We start from the raw sequence: 18,526 nt of genomic DNA, 5'->3' as shown, positions 1-18,526 counted from the left end.
ATCTTTTAGAGGTATAAGAACTAGCCTCTATAGTCCCTCAAATTTATGGAGGTACTTCCTGGCAGTCAGGTCTGTTACCTCTCAAATCTACCCACTGCCAGGTGATACCCTTCTCTTCTTCCTTACCATACCCCACACCCCAGTCCCCAAGTTTTAGAGCTGAAACTAGGTATTAACTTGATCTATACTAATTGAGTACTTTTTTGTCTAACACAGGGTCTGGCTGAGAGTAAGTGCTAAATAAATAAATATTTATTGAAAGCCAAATGAATGAGTTCCCCTAAACCTCATGTTGAAATTTGATCCCAATATTGGAGGTATAGGCCCTGATGGGCGATGTTTGGGTAAAGGGGGGTGGATCCCTAATGAATAGTTTGATGCCCTCTGTGGGGAGTGAGTGAGTTGTCACTCTATTAGTTCCTGCCAGAGCTACTTGTTAAAGAGAGCCTGGCACCTCCCCTCTCTCTTGCTTCCTGTCTCACCATCTCTGCACATGTTGTCTCCCCTTTTTCTTCTGTCATGAGTGGAAGCAGCCTGAGGCCTTCACCAGAAACCAAGGAGATGCCGGTGCCATGCTTCTTATACAGCCTGCAGAACTATAAACCAAGTAAACCTTTTTTTTTTTTTTTTCCTTGAGACGGAGTCTCGCTCTGTTGCCTAGGCTGCAATACAGTGGCACTATCTCGGCTCACAGCAACCTCCGCTTCCTGGGTTCAAGTGATTCTCCTGCCTCAGCCTCCTGAGTAACTGGGATCACAGGCATGTGCTGCCACCATGCCCGGCTAATTTTTGTATTTTTAGTAGAGACGGTGTTTCACTATGTTGGTCAGGCTGGTCTTGAACTCCTGACCTTGTGATCCGCCTGCCTCGGCCTCCCAAAGTGCTGGGATTACAGGCGTGAACCACCGTGCCTGGCCAATAAACCTCTTTCCTTTATAAATTAACCAGTCTTAGGTATTCCTTGATAGAAACACCAAACAGACGAAGATAGTAACCTTCAGGGCATGCACAGCACTAGAAGTCAGAAGACCTGTGTGCCATATGTGGCCTCTCATGAAGCACAACGTAACAACATGAAAGAGTCCAGGTAAAATGTCAAAGTAAGGGAAGCAACTCGTATTTGCCTTAGAGAAAGTGAGGAAAGAGGAAAGCCCTGTGGCTAGAGAGGCCAGGGTAGGCTTTAGCGGTCCAGAACACAGCTGTGGGGCAAATGTCAGGGGTGTGGTGCAGAATGCCAGGGAAGGATGATGTTTCCTGAACTGGCATAAAACTAAACAGGCAGTATCTGACAGAGAGACTTGAAGTGGCCTCTGGGCAGTAGGGATGAGTGTGATGGAGAGAGCTATGGAGAGGACTTAAGCATGACCTTAGCTTCCAAATGTATTTTGTGGGGTACAGTAGAAAGACCACTAGATTAGAAGTCAGAGGAGGAACTAGGGAAAGGAAACAAGTATTGACTGAGCACCTCCTCTATTCCAGGCTCTGTGCTGGGCAGTTTACACATGTCATCTTATTCAGCCCTTATCATCACCCTCCCAGGGAGATATTAATATTCTTATTTTATAGAGAAACTGGGGCTCAGATAGGGAAAGCTACTTTAGCACTCTGAGTTTCAGGATACTTATCTGTAAAATGGATAATAATAAAACCCCTCTCACAGGTCTAGTGTGAGAATGAAAATGAGATATAGTGTAAAGCACCTACTACCACGCCAGGTGCTTTGTAAATTCTACTCTAATTATTAATATCAATAACCATTTATAATAACTAGCTTGCACAAGGTCATACAGTTCATGAATGCCATTGTTGGGATGTAAATGCTGGATGGTGTTTTCATTATGTCAGGATGCCCCTTAGAAGACCAGGATTTGAAAAACAGCTCTGCCAATAATTAGTTGGGTGACCTCAGACAAACTATTGCACCTTGCAGAGCCATGTTCTCTTAATCTGAATAAGATTAAGGGCCAAGAACCCTGCCCTCCAGAGCCCACAGGGAGGCTAGGCAGATAAAATAACTGGTAAATACAGAGCTTCATTGTGTGTACAAATGGAACTGTGATGACTATGTTGGATACCCTGAACAGTGACAAATGTCTTCAAGTTGGAATGATTCAGGTGTCCTAGATGGTGACATATGAAGCCAGAATTTTGCGTGAGGTGTCAAGGATTTTGCAGGTGGCAAGCAGCCTCTAGTTTACAATGACTATGCTTGCCCCAACAAAAGCCTAGTCTACATCCTCTTAGTGCTCCCCATGAAAATAAAAACATTGTGAACCTCCTAAGACACCATCAGAGACACGCTTTAGGATTTTATCCAACACATTAGAAAAATAATTCCTCATAAAATCCGCTTTAGTAAAGAGTTGGCATGGGAAAGGGACATAGTGAGAATTCTTCCAGGGGTCAGATTGCAAGAAACATGCCACTCTCGGCACCTGAAAGGATTTCTCTGTAATGAAGACTGAGTTCTTTGGGGAAACTTAAGCCGGGTGGGCTGTTTGCTGAGTGGGTGTCAGTCCTCAGGCAGGAACAGGACAGCGTGTCCCAGCCTACCCCAGGCTGCCAGTGAGCTGACACATGCCCTGAATTTGTGTTCCGTGGAGCAATGAATGTTCTCCCTGTGCAGAGCATGCAAACTCAAGCCATGTGCACACCATCCACGCGCACACGCCACACGGCTGCCAGCTGATCAGAGGCTCCAAAGGTTTCTCCCCTGAGGTGTTGGCTCCTAGACTTAACTCATTTGACCCTTATACACACAAAACTCTGCAAGGAATTATAAACCTAATTTTATAGACTGGAAGAAGGAGGTTCAGAGAGCCACCTGCTTAATTTACATAGCTAGAAGAGGTGGAGCTGAGATTTAGCCTAGGTCCTTCTGACTTCAAGGACACATCTGTCCTTGGCAGATTTGCCTAAGGCAAACTTACTTTTCAAGACAGAAAGCAAAGCCAAGAATCAGAGAATCTTAGAGCTGTGATTCTCAGTCCACCATGGGAAGCAGTTCCTCTGTCCCACCTGACACATGGTCGTCTGGCCTCTGCTGGATCACCTGCCCTGACAGGGGCTCACCATCTGCTCCAGTTATAAGAAGTTCTTTGTTCCACTGACATAGAGAATGCCAGCTTCCCCTGAGTGCCTAAACTGGCATAAATATTTCGTCCCTCACTACATTGCATTTTAGATACACTAGAGGATATTCTAAAGGATACCAGCTCCCTTTTGTGATGGTAATCGCTGTTCCAAATTCATGTGGCTTGTGAGTTTAGATTTTCACAAGGCAAATGTTCTTAAAGCATGTATCTATTTTACATGGGTATTCACAGATCCTATCACATGGTGCCAGGGCTTGATGAGTCACACCTCTGCCCACCACCCCCCTTCCTGCCCACCAGTCCAGCTCTCCTCTGCTATTCTACAGAAGAACATGAAACCTCCTCTGACACTTCCCTCACCCTCACCTGCTCATCTGGACACAAAGAGTTGCTTTCAGGCAACAAACCAGAACACATAGCAGTGGTAGGGTGGGGCGGCTCAGAGTGCCCAGCTGAGCCCTGTTCAAAGTGGAGAACCGGCACTGATGTAGTTACTGTCTAGGGAGACTGCAAAAGAGAGGCCCCCAAAGACAGACTGAGGAGTTGCAGCTGCAGAGGAAGCCCCTGACAAACCAACCACGTGAACTCAACGACAGGTTCCCTTGATGAAAAGTCAGCCGCTCAGCAGCCTAGAAATTTAGTATTCTCTAAGATCATAAGAACAGCAAAGCCAGATGGGTTCTGGGGGTGTCGCTTCCAAACTACCATGGGTCCTTTCTGACTTGACATTGTGTCTACCACATAGTAGATATATATTAATAGCAAATATTTTAATAAATAAAAGCACACATGTCAAACACAAATATCTCACTCACAGATTTGGAAAAAACATCTCAAACAACACGCATCAATACCTAAATTGTTTCCCCTAAAGCAGCAGAGTCTCTCCCCAGACCGTTCCTATTCCTTCTCAGGCTGAATTCTCCCCTTTCACGATATTCTGGTAAGGAAATCGAACCACAAGGGTGGGAAGCAAACCATAAGTCCTCAGGCCAGCTACTAAACAAGCCTGACCACCAGAGAAGCTGGATCTGGGTGAGATTGCTTGGGGCATTCTAAGGCCATTGTGGCCTACCCTTGGTGGCCATAGGCATGGAATATCCATACCCAGATGTCTGAAAGGCACCTCCAGTGCAGCGTGTTCAAATTCAGATCAGATCTTCCTATCCAAACCTGGTCACCTTCTACTTTTTTTACTTTTAGCTTAGTGAATGGCAGGGCCATTTCCACTCATGCACCCAGAAACCTGGGGCTTGTGCTTCACATCTTACCTTTCCTCACAGCTTCATTCAATCCACCATTAAGTCCTGCTAATTTTACCTGCTAAGTATCTCAAATCACGTTGTCCTTTTTATCTCCACTGTTACTTCTCTAGCTCTATCCAGCATGATTTCTTGCTGGGACCATTGCAAAAGCCTCCTTAACTGGTTTTGCCACACCCACTTTTGCACCCTCCATCCATTCTCAAAGTCATTGTTGGAAATATCTTTTGTAAATGTCGAATTGAGCACAGTGCCCTTCCCATGTGTAACATACACATAACCACCTCTGCTTCAAATCCTTCTGTGATTCCTATGAGCTTAGAATAAAGAGAAAAAAGATTCTTCACATGGCCTGCAAGGCCCTAATCTCCTCCTCCAGCCTTTTCTCTGTACTCAAATCATATTGACCTTCTAACTTCTTTGAAAGCGCTAAGCTGCCTCTCACCATAAGGGCCACATTTGTCCATATGCCTAGAAAGCTTTCTCCCCACCCTACCCACTGCTTTCATCTAATTATAACTCCTAGTGATCCTTCAGATCTCAGCTCAGATGTCAATTCCTCAGCAAAGCTATCCTTGATCATGGGAAGTAGGTGAGGACCCCTGTCATACATTCTCAGAGTACCCTGTCCCTTTCTTTCATAGCATTTATCCTAGTCTGTAATTTTACATGACTGGTGCAATTTTTTTTTTAACAGTGTCTGAGTCCTTCCATAATACTGTAAGCTCCTTGAGGGCAAGGGATCATGTCTGTTTTATCATCATAGGATCTCTAGCTTTTAGCACAGGCCTGAAACATAGTAGGTAGTCAATAAAAATCTGCTGAATGAATAATAAACTGCAGCTATTCACTGAGTTTATTCCAAGCAATCATACCAGGTCCCTTTCTAATACTATTTCTGAGGTTCTCTTGAGTCTCGCTTAGATTAACAGAAACTGTTGATATTTTTGCCACCTCTCCTCATCTCTCTGGTATCCACTACAGCGAACCATCTTCTATAGATGAAGAGACCACAGCATTGTCATCATTACCACAGTTACATTTATTGAGGATTTTCTTACCGTGCATTAGGCGTGGTACCATGCATGTGGTATTCAGTTAATCCTTTCAGTATTATGAGGTATACATTACTAGACCTTTTTTGATAGTAAGAAACAGAAACTCAGAGAGGATTTGCTAAAATATGGTGGGGTCCAAGATTTGAACCTCGGTCAAACTTAAAAGCCTACAGTCTTAATCATAACCCACTGCCCTATAAAATGAGCTAATAATAACCACTAATAGTGATGTCAAAGGACTCAAACACAGTAGGCACTCAGTAAAGGGTGGCTGTTATTTTTGTGGTGCTGGAGGCATTGTGGGGAGTGATAAGCATTTACCATTTTGCCCAGAAGAGAACTAATCTGGCTGCCTTCTAGGACTGAAACAGCTGGACTTGGTTTGAAAGACAGACTTTTATGAAAAGCAGCATGCTGTGGCAGTTCCAACACAGAGTGTGTGAAGAGAAGAGTTGATATGCTAACGAAACCAATGCACAGATTTTTAGCCCTGAGAACCAACCATTTGAAATGAACTTGAGTTTCTCACAGCAAGCCCAGACATCAAGCCTGCATAAGGATCCCCAACCTACAATAGTTCCTTGAATTTCTTTTGTTACTTCTCCTTCTACCTCCTGTAGCTCACAGAAACAGAGAGAACATGCCACACTTAAAGTCAAGAGATTCTAAGTCTGAATTCTGATGTGCCCAGGGTTGAGCAGCTGAGGATCACCAAGATGCCTGGCCCTCAGTCAGAACCTCAGTGTCGCAGGAAGCCAGGAGATGACAATGAACCATATTGCCATCCTCTGTGGCCTGGCTTGAGATTGATCTATTCTTCTGAGTCTTCCTCCCTCCTTTTACTGTTACTCACCACTGGGCATGTAAAGGAAGAAAAGAAGCTGAGATACTTGAGTTCCTACTATATGTCAGGCACTCTACATCCACATTTTCATGTAGTAAGTCAATCCTAACAACAATCTCAAGCAACAGGTGCCATACTCCTTATTTTACAATCAAAGAAACTGTAGTTTAAAGAGATTAAATGACTTGGGAGAAATCACTACACAGTAAGAGAAAGAGTTGAGATTCAAATCCAGTTTTTTTACATTCTAAATTCTGTGCTCTTTCCATTTACCGTTCTGAAGAAATCTATAGTGACTGAGGATGCAGGAAAAATTAAGGACATTACTTGGATGTGTATAGGTGGTATAAAGCCATGAGAGCCCATTCATTCCTTCCTTCCCTTCATTGTGCCCACTGCTCACTGAGTACTATCAGTGTGTGAGACATTGAGCTGGAGGACGGGGATAAAGAGATGGGTAAGATACAGGCCCTCCTCCTCAGAGGTTCACAGTCTAGTGAGAGGAGCACTCTAGGGAAGAGAGGAAAAGAAAACAATGTTCCCACTGAGCAAAGAGAAAGAAGGCAAAAGATCCTAAAACATCAGAACCAGAGGGGTTCAAGGAAGACCAACTACTCAAAACTTGGCTATATCACCTGAAATTAATTACCTGGAGGACTATCAGAACTAAAAATTTCTAAGCACCCAATTCCCAGTTCTACTTATTTGGAAGTGAGCCCAGGAGTGTATATGTTTAACAATTATCCCATGTGATTTGATAGAATAGTCCAGGTGAATAAAACCACTGATCCAGACTCTTTACTTTGTTGGTGTGAGAGCAGAGGGGCAGAAAGGGGAAGTGACTAGCTCAAGGACACACAGGAATCAATACTTCAGACTCAGGCATCCAAATCACAGTTAAATGACCTTTAGTCACTTTTTAAAAATTAGAATAATTTTATTTTTATACATTATATATACATTTATACATTCACATGACATTTTATGTACATGGATTAGGTAGCTCTTGACAATGTTATATGTTTACTAAAAAATGACTTTATAAAAATAAGGCATGGAAAATAACAAATCAATTTAGAAGACTAAAATTATCCATGGACACACAGAATGGATATAGGTTTCCATAATCAAGAACAGTATTTTCACCCTCTCATACCTCTGACCACCTCTTTCCTAGGTAGTCAGTATAGGGCAGAAAATTATAAATTAATCAAGGATAGTGCTTCAAGGTACTGGTTCCCAGACTGTGATGGACATAAAGAAAGAGCAATAGACAAATAAGCATTTTAGTATTTGCTAAAGCCTCGCATCTTCCTCTATCCATAATGGAGATGTCCTGGCCACTGAAAACATGATGGGCCCCCTGTTGCCAACTTCTCTGCAGTGATCTCAATCCCTTTGCCTCACAAGAGCATCAGAAAGGTCCCCTGCCCTTCCAACTTTAGATTCCTTTCATTGGTTATATGTAGAAGACAGACATGGGCCAGAGGTATAGAGAGGCTCTAAGTCAGAGGTGTCCAATCTTTTGGCGTCCCTGGGCCACACTGGAAGAAGAACTGGGCCACACAAAAAGTATACTAACAATGGCTAATGAGCTAAAAAAAACGAAACAACAACAACAAAAAACGACCCCTCATGTTTTAAGAAAGTTTACAAACTTGTGTTGGGCTGCATTCAAAGCTGTCCTGGGCCACATGCAGCTTGCTGCCCGCGGGTTAGATAAGCTTGCTTTAAGACAGTGAGTGTAGGTAGGCCATTATATAGGGCCTCTGAGTTCATGGAGCAACTTCTCAGCAGCCATCTCCACCAGGTTCCCTTCTTTTGTTGTTTCACTGTGGTTTGCCTCTGTAACTGTTTGTTCGAGAACTCTGTCAGCAAACTCTACATGTTCTGCTTCAACTTCTTCATGTCCTTTTTGTTTTGGCAGCCTTAGCATAACAAAGTTAAATTTGATTTACCTTCTGGGGCTCAGCTATCAAAGCCTACTCCTTCCTTTTCTACTCTCAGGCCATCAGGCCATGGGCCCTGGGGCTGCTAAGGAAGCCCAGAAGCAGTGGTTAGAGGTATAAGTAGAAGACTCAGTAGAGCTCACTGTTAGAAAAGCCAAGTGCAGAAAGGGTTCCAAACAGGGGCACAGCAGCAGTGCTGAGTGAAGAGGCAGCCTCAGTAGGACTGGGGTGTCTCAAGACTTGGGCTCAGCTGACTGGCCTCTCCATCCTGGCTCTGTTCATTGATATACTAGTCAAGACACACCCTTCTTTTAGCCTCATTTTTCCCATTTGTAAGTGAAGTAATTTAATTAGCTTGTGTCCATGTTTCCCATCCAGATTTTGAAATTTGAGATTTTCATTTTTTTTTTCCTTTGGCATTGGATACAAATGACTAAGATTGATACTGTGACTCATGTTTATAATCCATAACCACAGATTCTGAAATCTTAGAGCTAAAAGAAATTGACCAATACAATTCTCTCTTTTCTACTCATTTGATGAGAAACTAACGTCCAGAGAGGGCCCACTTCCAGGTCTACAGAATTGGGAATTGGGTGCTTAGAAATTTTTAGTTCTGATAGTCACCAGATGATTAAGTTCTGCAAGGGCAGGAACTATCTGTCTTGTTCTCCATTGCATGCCTGGCCAGATTTTTTTAAATGCTTGTTGAGTGAATGAATGAACAAATAATCTCCCTCTAATGTCATGCAGCCTGGGACCACGGAAGTATCCTTACTCCTTGCCTGGAGGTAGAGGCAGATAAGACTGAAGACACAGACTGCTTCTGGCCCCTAAAGGGATGGTGCTCTCCAGCTGGAGAGCCAAAACGGCGCCAGGAACAAATTCTCAAGGTTGGTGGTGCCAGCAGCGCTTGGCCACAAAGTGGGCTTCTACTAGAGTCCTTCGTGCTGTGCATAATGAATCACGATATGTCAATTACTGCATTCTGTTAACAAGCTCGTGTCCACCTGTGCATCACCAGTGAGTGCCCTGCAATTTGCCACAGCTCTGCAGTTAATACATGGCAGAACAAGTGGGGCAGAGGATTCTGAAACACTCCAGGCCCAGGGAAATCAGGTGGTTGGTTTGTTTTTGGCAACTACTGGGCTTGATGATGGGACAGCAGTACGTAGAGATGTATTCTCTCCTCTGGGGAAAGGGTCTGTGTCCTGGGTATTCTTTCCTGTCCTGACTCAGATAGGTTCAGATGGAGAAAGCCACCTTTGTATTTTTTTTTTCTCTGAAGTATTGAACAAACTGGGGCAGAGGCAGAATGATAATTAAAAAATCACCTCCGGCATGGTTTGATGGTCCGCTCATCTGATCATCGGCACTGAAGTCTCTCACAGGATTCAAAATATGGCTCCACGACACATGAACAGTGTGATCTTGAGTATATCTCTTAATTTCTCTGCAACTCCATCTCCACATCAGCAAAACTGGGATAATAATACTTACCTTGCAGAGATACTGCAAAGATTAAACGAGAGAATGCATATCAAACCCAGAATGGCGGCTGGCATGTAGCAGGTATACAATTAGATGAGCCTCCTACCATGTTAGAGGTGTTTCCTGAAGGGATTCTAATCTCCTGAGGAAGATTAGGGCCAAGACCTTAAGCAAACCCAGACAAGAGCCTCTGTGTCTTAGATGTGTGTGCGTATTACCCCCTAGTGGCTCCACAGTAATGATTACAACTGCAGTCATGTGAGGATGTCAGATCTGCCTTCCTCACCTCCACACTGGCCGTGTGAGAAGTGAGCAGGCCTCCCGGTGACACGGGAGGCTGTTCCTTTCTCAGGCAGCACCGCTGCAGCCCCTGACCTACTTTCTTACTAAAAATAGCTCTTCTTAGGTCACTGCTGCAAATTGAATTCCACTGCTTCACTGCACCCTGTAAGCAGGTGGGTGGGCGCCAGAGCACATTTGGTGAGATGCAAGCCTCTGCTTATGTGGTGCATTGCTGCCCAAGGATGCTAATTCCACATGCCTGAGTAGACGGCAGAGGGTATCTGCACTCAGCAGGGCTGCGTGTGACCCTGCTGGGGTTCCTTTATTTGGGGGGAGGAGGGACAGGGAGGAGCAGTGAGGGAAATTCTAGATCCAGTTTTGAAGTCTGACAGAACTGAATCGAAACATAGGATGCAAAGTTTTCTTATTTGACCTCGGGAAAGTCACAATTTCTCTTTGCCTTAGTTTTCTCATCTGTAAAATGGAGATGATAAAACTGACCTTAAAATATGATTGTATAGATATTTTAAAATGCTGTTTATAAAGCAGTCCTTGGCACAGAAGAGGAGCCCAATAATGAAGCTAGTACAGGTATTCTCCATTGTATGGCCTGTTGCTCCACATGCGCTCCAGCTAAAGCCTCTCATAGCAGGGGTAGCAAGGGATAGGAGGCCAATCCAAGAACTAGAAAGATTTTAAGCTGAAAGGGCTTTAGCAGTACTGAGGTCAAAGCTTCTCAGACATGGCTGAGCAGCCCAGTAACTATTAGCCTGCTAATAATACTGATTCCAGGTCCTTACCCTGGAGACTGGGACTCAAGCAGTCTGTCTAGGGGCCAGGGAATCTGCATGTTAATAAGCTCTCCAGGTGATTCTTATGCACTGCCAAGTTTGAGAACCTCTCAACTAGGCCAGTCACCTTGTTAAAGTAAATGAGTAAATGAATTACTATTATTTTTCTTCCATTATAAGCACAATGTAGGGTCATTATAAAATATGCAGAAAACACGGAAAAGCAAAAAATCAAAAATAAAAAAGTAAAAATTCATTCATATATTGAGTGATTATTAACTGCCAGGCACTTTGCTGAGTCCTAGGGATTTGTTGATAACACAGTTCTGACCCTCAAGAAAGGCCCAGTCTATGTGCAGAGATAGAAACAGACAAGAAGACTATAACACAAGACATATGTGTTAGAGTCAAGTTACAAATTATATAGAAAGAAGGATGAAGGAGCACCTGATTCTACCTAGGAAGTCAGGGACATCTACAGAGCAGGACTAGAAGAAGAGCAGATATTCATGGCTAGACAAGGGAGGGAAGGGCATTTCAGGAGGAATGAACCAGACATATAAAAGCATATAGGGATGAAAGGTATTCATTAGGAAAATGTCCTAAAGTCACCATAGTGAGGTCACTATATACAGTAAATAGTGGTGGCACAAAGAGAGCTGATGTGAACATCTGGGTCTGGATCATGAAGGGTGTGGATAACATCAACAATGCTTCCTACACTGGGAAGTATATTTCCCAGTATATTTTTCATATATGGCTTTTTGTTTTCATTTTTACATGACCAATGCTGCAATTCTTACTTAATAAACACTACAAATTAGTCAAGCAGAGAGGTCATCTTTTATCCAGTTTCAAATGTTAGTAAAATTAGGTAGCTCTTAATTTTACTAAATTATAAAAAGACTATGATGAACATCTTTAACCATAAAGCTTTTTCCATATTTAAGATCTTTCCTTAGAGGAGAATTCTAGGATATGAATTAATAAATGAAAGTGAATGGACATCTTCAAGGCTCTTGATAATAGCTCCAAAGGATTTTCAAAAAGTGGCCCAGATGGTTTTACAAATAATAATAAGGCCCAAAGAGGTTCCATGTCTTGTGCAGATCATACAGTTGAATGGGGTGCTACCAAGAGCAACATCTGGATCTCCCAACTCCCACTCTAGCTCTCTTTCTTCCGACCACATTGCTTTCCTACAAATCAAAGAGAGATGAAATAATATCTATCCACCCAATGCTTCTAATCAATTCTAAGTATTTTAGGTTAGCAATGCACATGCATAGGAGATGTGAGTAACATGTGTGTGTTTATACACACACGAAGCTGCATATATGAGTCATCTTTCCATACTTGTCATGTATGCTCCCCTACCAATGACAATTTTTGTTCTAGCCAAGCTGAGCAAATCTTACGTTGCCTTACCTCCACACCTTTGATCCTACATGAAGTTATCTCTTGTTCTCCTAGTCAAATTCTATGCATATTTTTAAAATCCAAAAAGCATTTCCTGACTCTGGGCACTTATTATCAACAACAGTCATATGTGACACTTACTTTATTGCTTTGCAGCAGCTCTGGTATTGATATAAAATTATTTAAGTTTTGGCCAGGCGCGGTGGCTCAAGCCTGTAATCCCAGCACTTTGGGAGGCCGAGACGGGCGGATCACGAGGTCAGGAGATCGACACCATCCTGGCGAACACCGTGAAACCCCGTCTCTACTAAAAAATACAAAAAAACTAGCCGGGCGAGGTGGCGGGCGCCTGTAGTCCCAGCTACTCGGGAGGCTGAGGCAGGAGAATGGCATAAACCTGGGAGGCGGAGCTTGCAGTGAGCTGAGATCCGGCCACTGCACTCCAGCCCGGGCTACAGAGCGAGACTCCGTCTCAAAAAAAAAAAAAAAAAAAAATTTAAGTTTTACCTATAGAATAAAAGCTGTCTCTGGCTTCTGTCATTAGAAAGGGATAAAACAACCTCCAACCCCACCCTCGAGGCTAATAAGAAGACTTCTGGTGTTTGATGGGCTGAAGACAGGTCAGGCCAATCCCTTGTACCTTGTATATCTACAGTAGTAGACATCTTGGTAGACTGGAAAGAGCACAGGACTAGGAGACAGAATAATAAAAGCTTCCATGTGCTGAGGACCTACTCCAACCAGGCACAATGTTGGTTGCTTTATATATATATTACTTAGAATCCTTAAAATTACCCCCAGCAAGGGAAACATTATTAGACCCATTTTACAGATGAGGAATCTTAGGACCTGACAGATTAATTTATTCAGTCAATACCGTCAGTAAGTGGCAAAATCAGGATTTAAACTCAAGTATGTGTGACTCAAAAATCTGTTTCTTTCTGCTTTACTATATTATGCCTCAGCAAATGTCATTTCAGTTCATTTCATGTATCTTTCAAGATACATGATCTTCTCCTGGTCTTTTATTCTGTTGCTATAACCGAATACCACAGGCTGGATAATTTATAAAGAAGTTGATTTGGCTAACAGTTCTGGAAGCTGGAAAGTCCAAGAGCATGGTGCTGGTATCTAGTTAGGGTCATCCCAGAGTAGACAGGTGGAAGGAGAAGAGAGCACATGCAAGAGAGAGCTTGCATTTTTAACAAAGCCACTCCAGCAATAACTAACCTACTCCTGCAATAATGACATAAATCCATTCATTCATAAGGGTGGAGCCCCCATGACCCAATCACCTTCCGAAGGCCCCACCTCCCAGCACTGTTACACTGGGGACCAAGTTTCTAACACAGGAACTTTTCAGGAGCATATTCAAACCACAGCAGATGCCTAAAAGGACATTCATGCCCTCCAAATCCTAGCCTCCTCACTAATAACATGGGGATAATCATCTTCCTATCCTGCCCTTTACTCCTAACACACACATACACATACAGGACTGTTGCAATAATTAAATGTTATAATGGGCATAAAAGACCCAGACAGACATATGGGTTGTTATTAGAGTCCTGAACATCACAACTGATCATTCTGGTGATAAATGGACATCCTGCCAAGATCCTCTGTCACCTAAAGAGAATTTAATTATGCTAGACAGCTCCTTCTAGCACCAGAGGGTGAATGGTTGCAATGCATTTCATAATGACTTTCAATAAGGCCTGAAACCAAGAGGTTAATACTCTGAGAAAAATCCATTAACCAAAATACTGCATTCTTGGAGTACTCTGGTAATCATGGCTCCCTGGGATATTTTCCCACTCTATCACATATATGTATGCATTTCTATATACACTTGCATACATCTTTCACTGGCAGCCTATTTCTAGAAAGCAGGATTCAGCAGAAGGGAAGCTGGGCTTGGATTCCACCACCAGGGGGGCAACTGTAAATGGGCTGGGGTGCATTTATTCCAGTTTTCCAGAGGCTTCTGGTGAAATGTTAGGAGACTTGGCTGAGGTGTCAGGAAACCTGGGCTGTAGTTCACATTCTGCTGCTTACTCACTGTATAACATTGGACAACATGCTTGACTCAGCCTCGACGTCCTTTCATATAAAATAGGGATGATACCTACCTTAGATAAATTAGCTATCCTCCCTGCGGCAGTATTTCCTCTGCTGTGAAACTGTCACAATTACTATGTATATATCTGTACTGTGTGCTGGCCCTGTGCTGAGGGCTTTGCAAGCATTCTTTCACTCCTCCTTACAGTCCTGTGAGATGGGTACTATTATCTCCAGCTGACAGAAGAGGAAACCTATGCTCAGAGGAGTTCAATACTTTGTACCAGGTCATATAACTGTTAAGTCACAGAGTTAGGATTCAAACCTTGGTCTCCTTGATTTGAAATCCAGTGCCCTTAACCATGAAACCATATTCCTACTTACCAGAGAGCTGTTGCAAGGAAAAAATGAACAAACATTAATTATTATGTGTCTCCTGTGTATCTAGTAGTTTGCATCCCTCTTCTGTAAGACACACGAGTACAAGGATGCTCTACAGAGCCCATGCACATGAGGCTGCTCTGTGACTGTGGGGCCCTGTGTGGGGATATGTGCATTTTGAGAAGGGAAGGGAGAGACAGGACCTGGTAGAAAAGTATTTACTGCTGCGCTCCCCAAAGTCATGAAGTCAGCCATACTAGAAACATGGATGAGGGTTATGGATGAAATTTCTCCAAAGTTTTAAAAGTTGGAGAGTTGAAGGCTGGCGTGGCAGTGACAGAATCTTGCTGAAGACTAGAGTAAAACACTTGCATTCATGCATTATCGCAGATTTTTAAGCTGATGGTATCCAAGGTGACTGTGCTGGACACTAATGAGGAAAAAGATATGACTGAAATGGCAGAAGTACTCGCCTTCAGAGAAGCTGGACAACCCACCCCACCCCCACTGCTTACACAGAAAGGATGAGGGGACACAAGGAAGAACCCACATTTTGAAACCTTAGGCTGGATTGAACTAAAAATAGAACTGTGATTCAAACATCTATTACTGAGTTCTCTGCTTTTGCACTCTGGAAACCAGGTTGTTTCACTCCCCATCAAATCTACCTCCCCAAGGTGTTCATTCCCACAGCTTGGAGACACAGCAAAGTAAAAACTGCTGAGAGTCTAATGAGTGTGTGGTACCATGCTGGGCCCTTTAAACCCATGATCTCATCTGCGCCACATAATAACCTTGAGATGCATGTACAGAGGAGGAAACTGAGGCCCAGTTAGGTGAGACGACTTGCCCAAGGTCATTCAGCTACTAAGTGGCAATACCGGGAATTGAGTGAACTCAGGGCAGTCTGACTCTAGAACCCATGCTCTTTCAAACAGAAATCCTTGCTACATTTCAAAGAGGCAGAGCTTCATTTTAAGCTTAGTGAGTGATGAAAGCAACATTGCTCCCTAATTTACCTTCTGGCTCTGGGAGGACCCAGCAAGGCAGCCATTTGAATGATTCATTCCTGTGACTGACAAGGAGACTTCTCTTGGTTATAGCTTCAGCAGCTGCTAAATCTGCTACACACCACCCCACCTCACCCCCTCCATTTGGCTCAGGTAGGTGGAATTATTTATGTAAGAATTTCAGTGGCCTCCTGCCTTAAGCAGGATTATCACAGACTTTTAAGTGATAAAAATGTCATACATCATAATAAAGGACAAAAGGAGTCAGGGTCAGGGAAGGTAACAGGAAAGAAGATAATCTGAAAAGCAAAGAAGTAGGTACAGATGCAACAGGGTAACTCTCAACATTTACAAAAACACTTTCCTAGCAATTTATTCATCTGATCCTAATACCCTGGTAGATGTAAGTATCTCCATTTTACAGATGAAGAATATGAGGGTTGGATCTGAGGTCCAAGGTCAGACTGAGGGTGGGATAAGAACCTAGGTCTCCTAATTCTCACTAAAAAATACAAAAAATACATAACCCACTCACCCAATAAAGTGAAGACAGAAATCCATGAGAACTATCAGAGAAAGAACTCTGTAGTCTTGCTCCTCTGCATGACAGGACCAGGGAGGGGAAAGTGGCTGTGACAGTATCAGAGAGAAGTAGCATGGAGTCTGGAACTGTGGGTTTAAGAACATTTTTCAAGTCCCACCTTGGATATATATTACTAAATAATTGTGTGACCCTAGGCAAATCATTTAATCTCTCTGCCCTGATTTCCTCACTTGTAAAACATGGCCAACAATAGTACCCACTTCATACGGTTGTTGTGGTGATTAAATAGAAAAACAAAACACCATACGTGAACAGTCCTTGGCACCAAGGCAAACAATCAGTAAGTGTTAGCTGTCACTGTTTTCATCATTATCATCATGAACATGCCCAACACACTGCTTGGCACATGGGAAATGTTAAGTGAATGTTTATTTCCTCTCCTTCCCCTTGCTCCTGTATCTCCCAAGGCACCACACCCCCATCTATTATCTGTAGACCTGTTGACAGGAGGTCTGGGGTTGAGGAAGAGCACACAGTGCTTCTTTCCAGACAACGTGACTGGGCTGGCCTTGTTTACTGGGGCAGCGAGCTGCTACACAAAGTCATTAATCATACTTGGTGCTATGAGCTTTCAGGTCACTCCGCAGAAATGAACAACTCCATCTGGTTTCTCCCCAAGGAGACAGAGCCTTCCCATGTATCCATGTATGGGGTTCCTATTGAGGATTCAACCTTTGCAATAGCTTCTTGGAATCTGGAAAGTCTACTATGATGAATTGGCCCCCATAAAAAGGGACCAGGAGGCTGGGCACGGTGGCTCATGCCTGTAATTCCAGCACTTTGTGAGGCCGAGGTGGGTGGATCACCTGAGGTCAGGAGTTTGAGAAGCCTGGCCAACATGGCGAAACCTGTCCCTACTAAAAAAAATACATATATATACATATATATATATACACACACACACAAACACACACACACACAATTTAGCCGGGCACGGTGGCGCACACCTATAGTCCCAGCTACTCGGGAGGCTGAAGCTAAGGCAGAAGAATCGCTTGAAACCAGGAGGCAGAGGTTGCAGTGAGCCAAGATCACACCACTGCACTCTAGCCTGGGGGACAGAGCGAGACACCATCTCCAAAAAAAAAAAAAAAAGGGGGAGGGGACCAAGAAAGCAGTCTTTGCCCTGGGCCAAATTATTGCAGCAGCAAAAATAATCACAGAATAGTGACACTTATATAACATTATTAAAGCTATCACAACACCATACCCTATAGCAGGGCCACTTAGCAGAAATGCTTTGTACATATACATACAGAAAAAACTGTAATTAAGTAGCTCTGCTTCATTAAGCTTTTTCTACAGAACCAACTCCTTGACTTCTCTACAGAGCTGAAAGCTTTCATTCCAACCTTCTACCAAGTAGTCCTATTTGGGTGTTCCACAGGCATCTTACACTCAGCTATGCTAAAAAAAAAAAATTTCATTACCTTGCCCAAAGCCTATTCTTTCCTCTCTCCAGGCATCTCTCTTCTCAATGATGACATATCTACCCAGTCTACCAAGGAGAAAAGGGTACCACATCCTCGATTCTGCCCATTCCTCCCCTTCCTTTCTCAATCCTTTTCATATTAGGCCATTTAATTACTGACAAGCACTGGCTTTCAAATCTCTTCCCTACTTCCTATTTCTGCTGCCACTGCCTGTCCTTCCTGACAGTTTGCCCTGTGGATTTCAAGCTTGCTAGCCAGTCTTCACAATTGTACAAGCCAATTCCTCACCTAAAATATCTTAATTTGCATCTCCTTCTGGGTCTGTTTCTCTAGTTGAACCTGGACTGACACACTCTGTCTTTGAAACTAAATTCTTATTTTGGTAGAAAAACATTTTGTTTCTCACCTTTGACTGGCAAAAATTGACAACTGGATCATGCTAAGTTCTGGCAAGGATGTGGAGCTACAGAAATCTGCATTTACTGCTTCTGTCAAGCATCAGGCCCTAAGCTCAGTTCTTTACATATATTATCCCGTCTAACAGTCATAGTAGCTCTGAGCATTTTCATTCTTTATCTACGTAGGGAAACCGAGGCTCAAGGAGGTTATAATTCACTCAAAGTTGCATGGCTAAGAAGGAGCAGAGCTGAGTTTCTTTCATGGACTTAGTGTCCCCCTCAAAATCACATCAACTTCATTTGAAAATTGTAATGAAACTATTTATTAAAATTATAATATTCTTACTTTTTATACAAAATTATTATCTTTCTTTTCCAACCATACTTATACTTGTTACAACCTCAGAAAGTCTATATAAAGTAAAGTGGGGGAGTAGGAGAGCCAGAG

The 18,526-nt window shown here is 43.1% G+C and overlaps 1 protein-coding gene across 3 annotated transcripts in view; it reads right to left on the bottom strand.

Annotated features, from left to right (window-relative positions):
* Window positions 1-18,526, bottom strand: part of SERGEF (secretion regulating guanine nucleotide exchange factor) — a 235,763-nt gene that overhangs the window by 48,330 nt on the left and 168,907 nt on the right. The window contains exon 11 of one of the 3 annotated variants that reach the window (XM_050755420.1): window positions 7,176-9,720. The exons of the other annotated variants lie outside the window; for them this stretch is intronic. Within the exon in view, the coding sequence (XP_050611377.1) occupies window positions 9,653-9,720 (68 nt within the window). The 3' untranslated portion in view covers window positions 7,176-9,652. Of the gene's footprint in view, window positions 1-7,175; window positions 9,721-18,526 lie in introns of those variants that run through there. 3 annotated transcript variants of the gene reach the window in all.

Source organism: Macaca thibetana, chromosome 14 (assembly GCF_024542745.1).
Source record: "Macaca thibetana thibetana isolate TM-01 chromosome 14, ASM2454274v1, whole genome shotgun sequence".
NCBI lineage: Eukaryota > Metazoa > Chordata > Mammalia > Primates > Cercopithecidae > Macaca > Macaca thibetana.
This window is presented reverse-complemented; position numbering and strand designations above follow the sequence as displayed.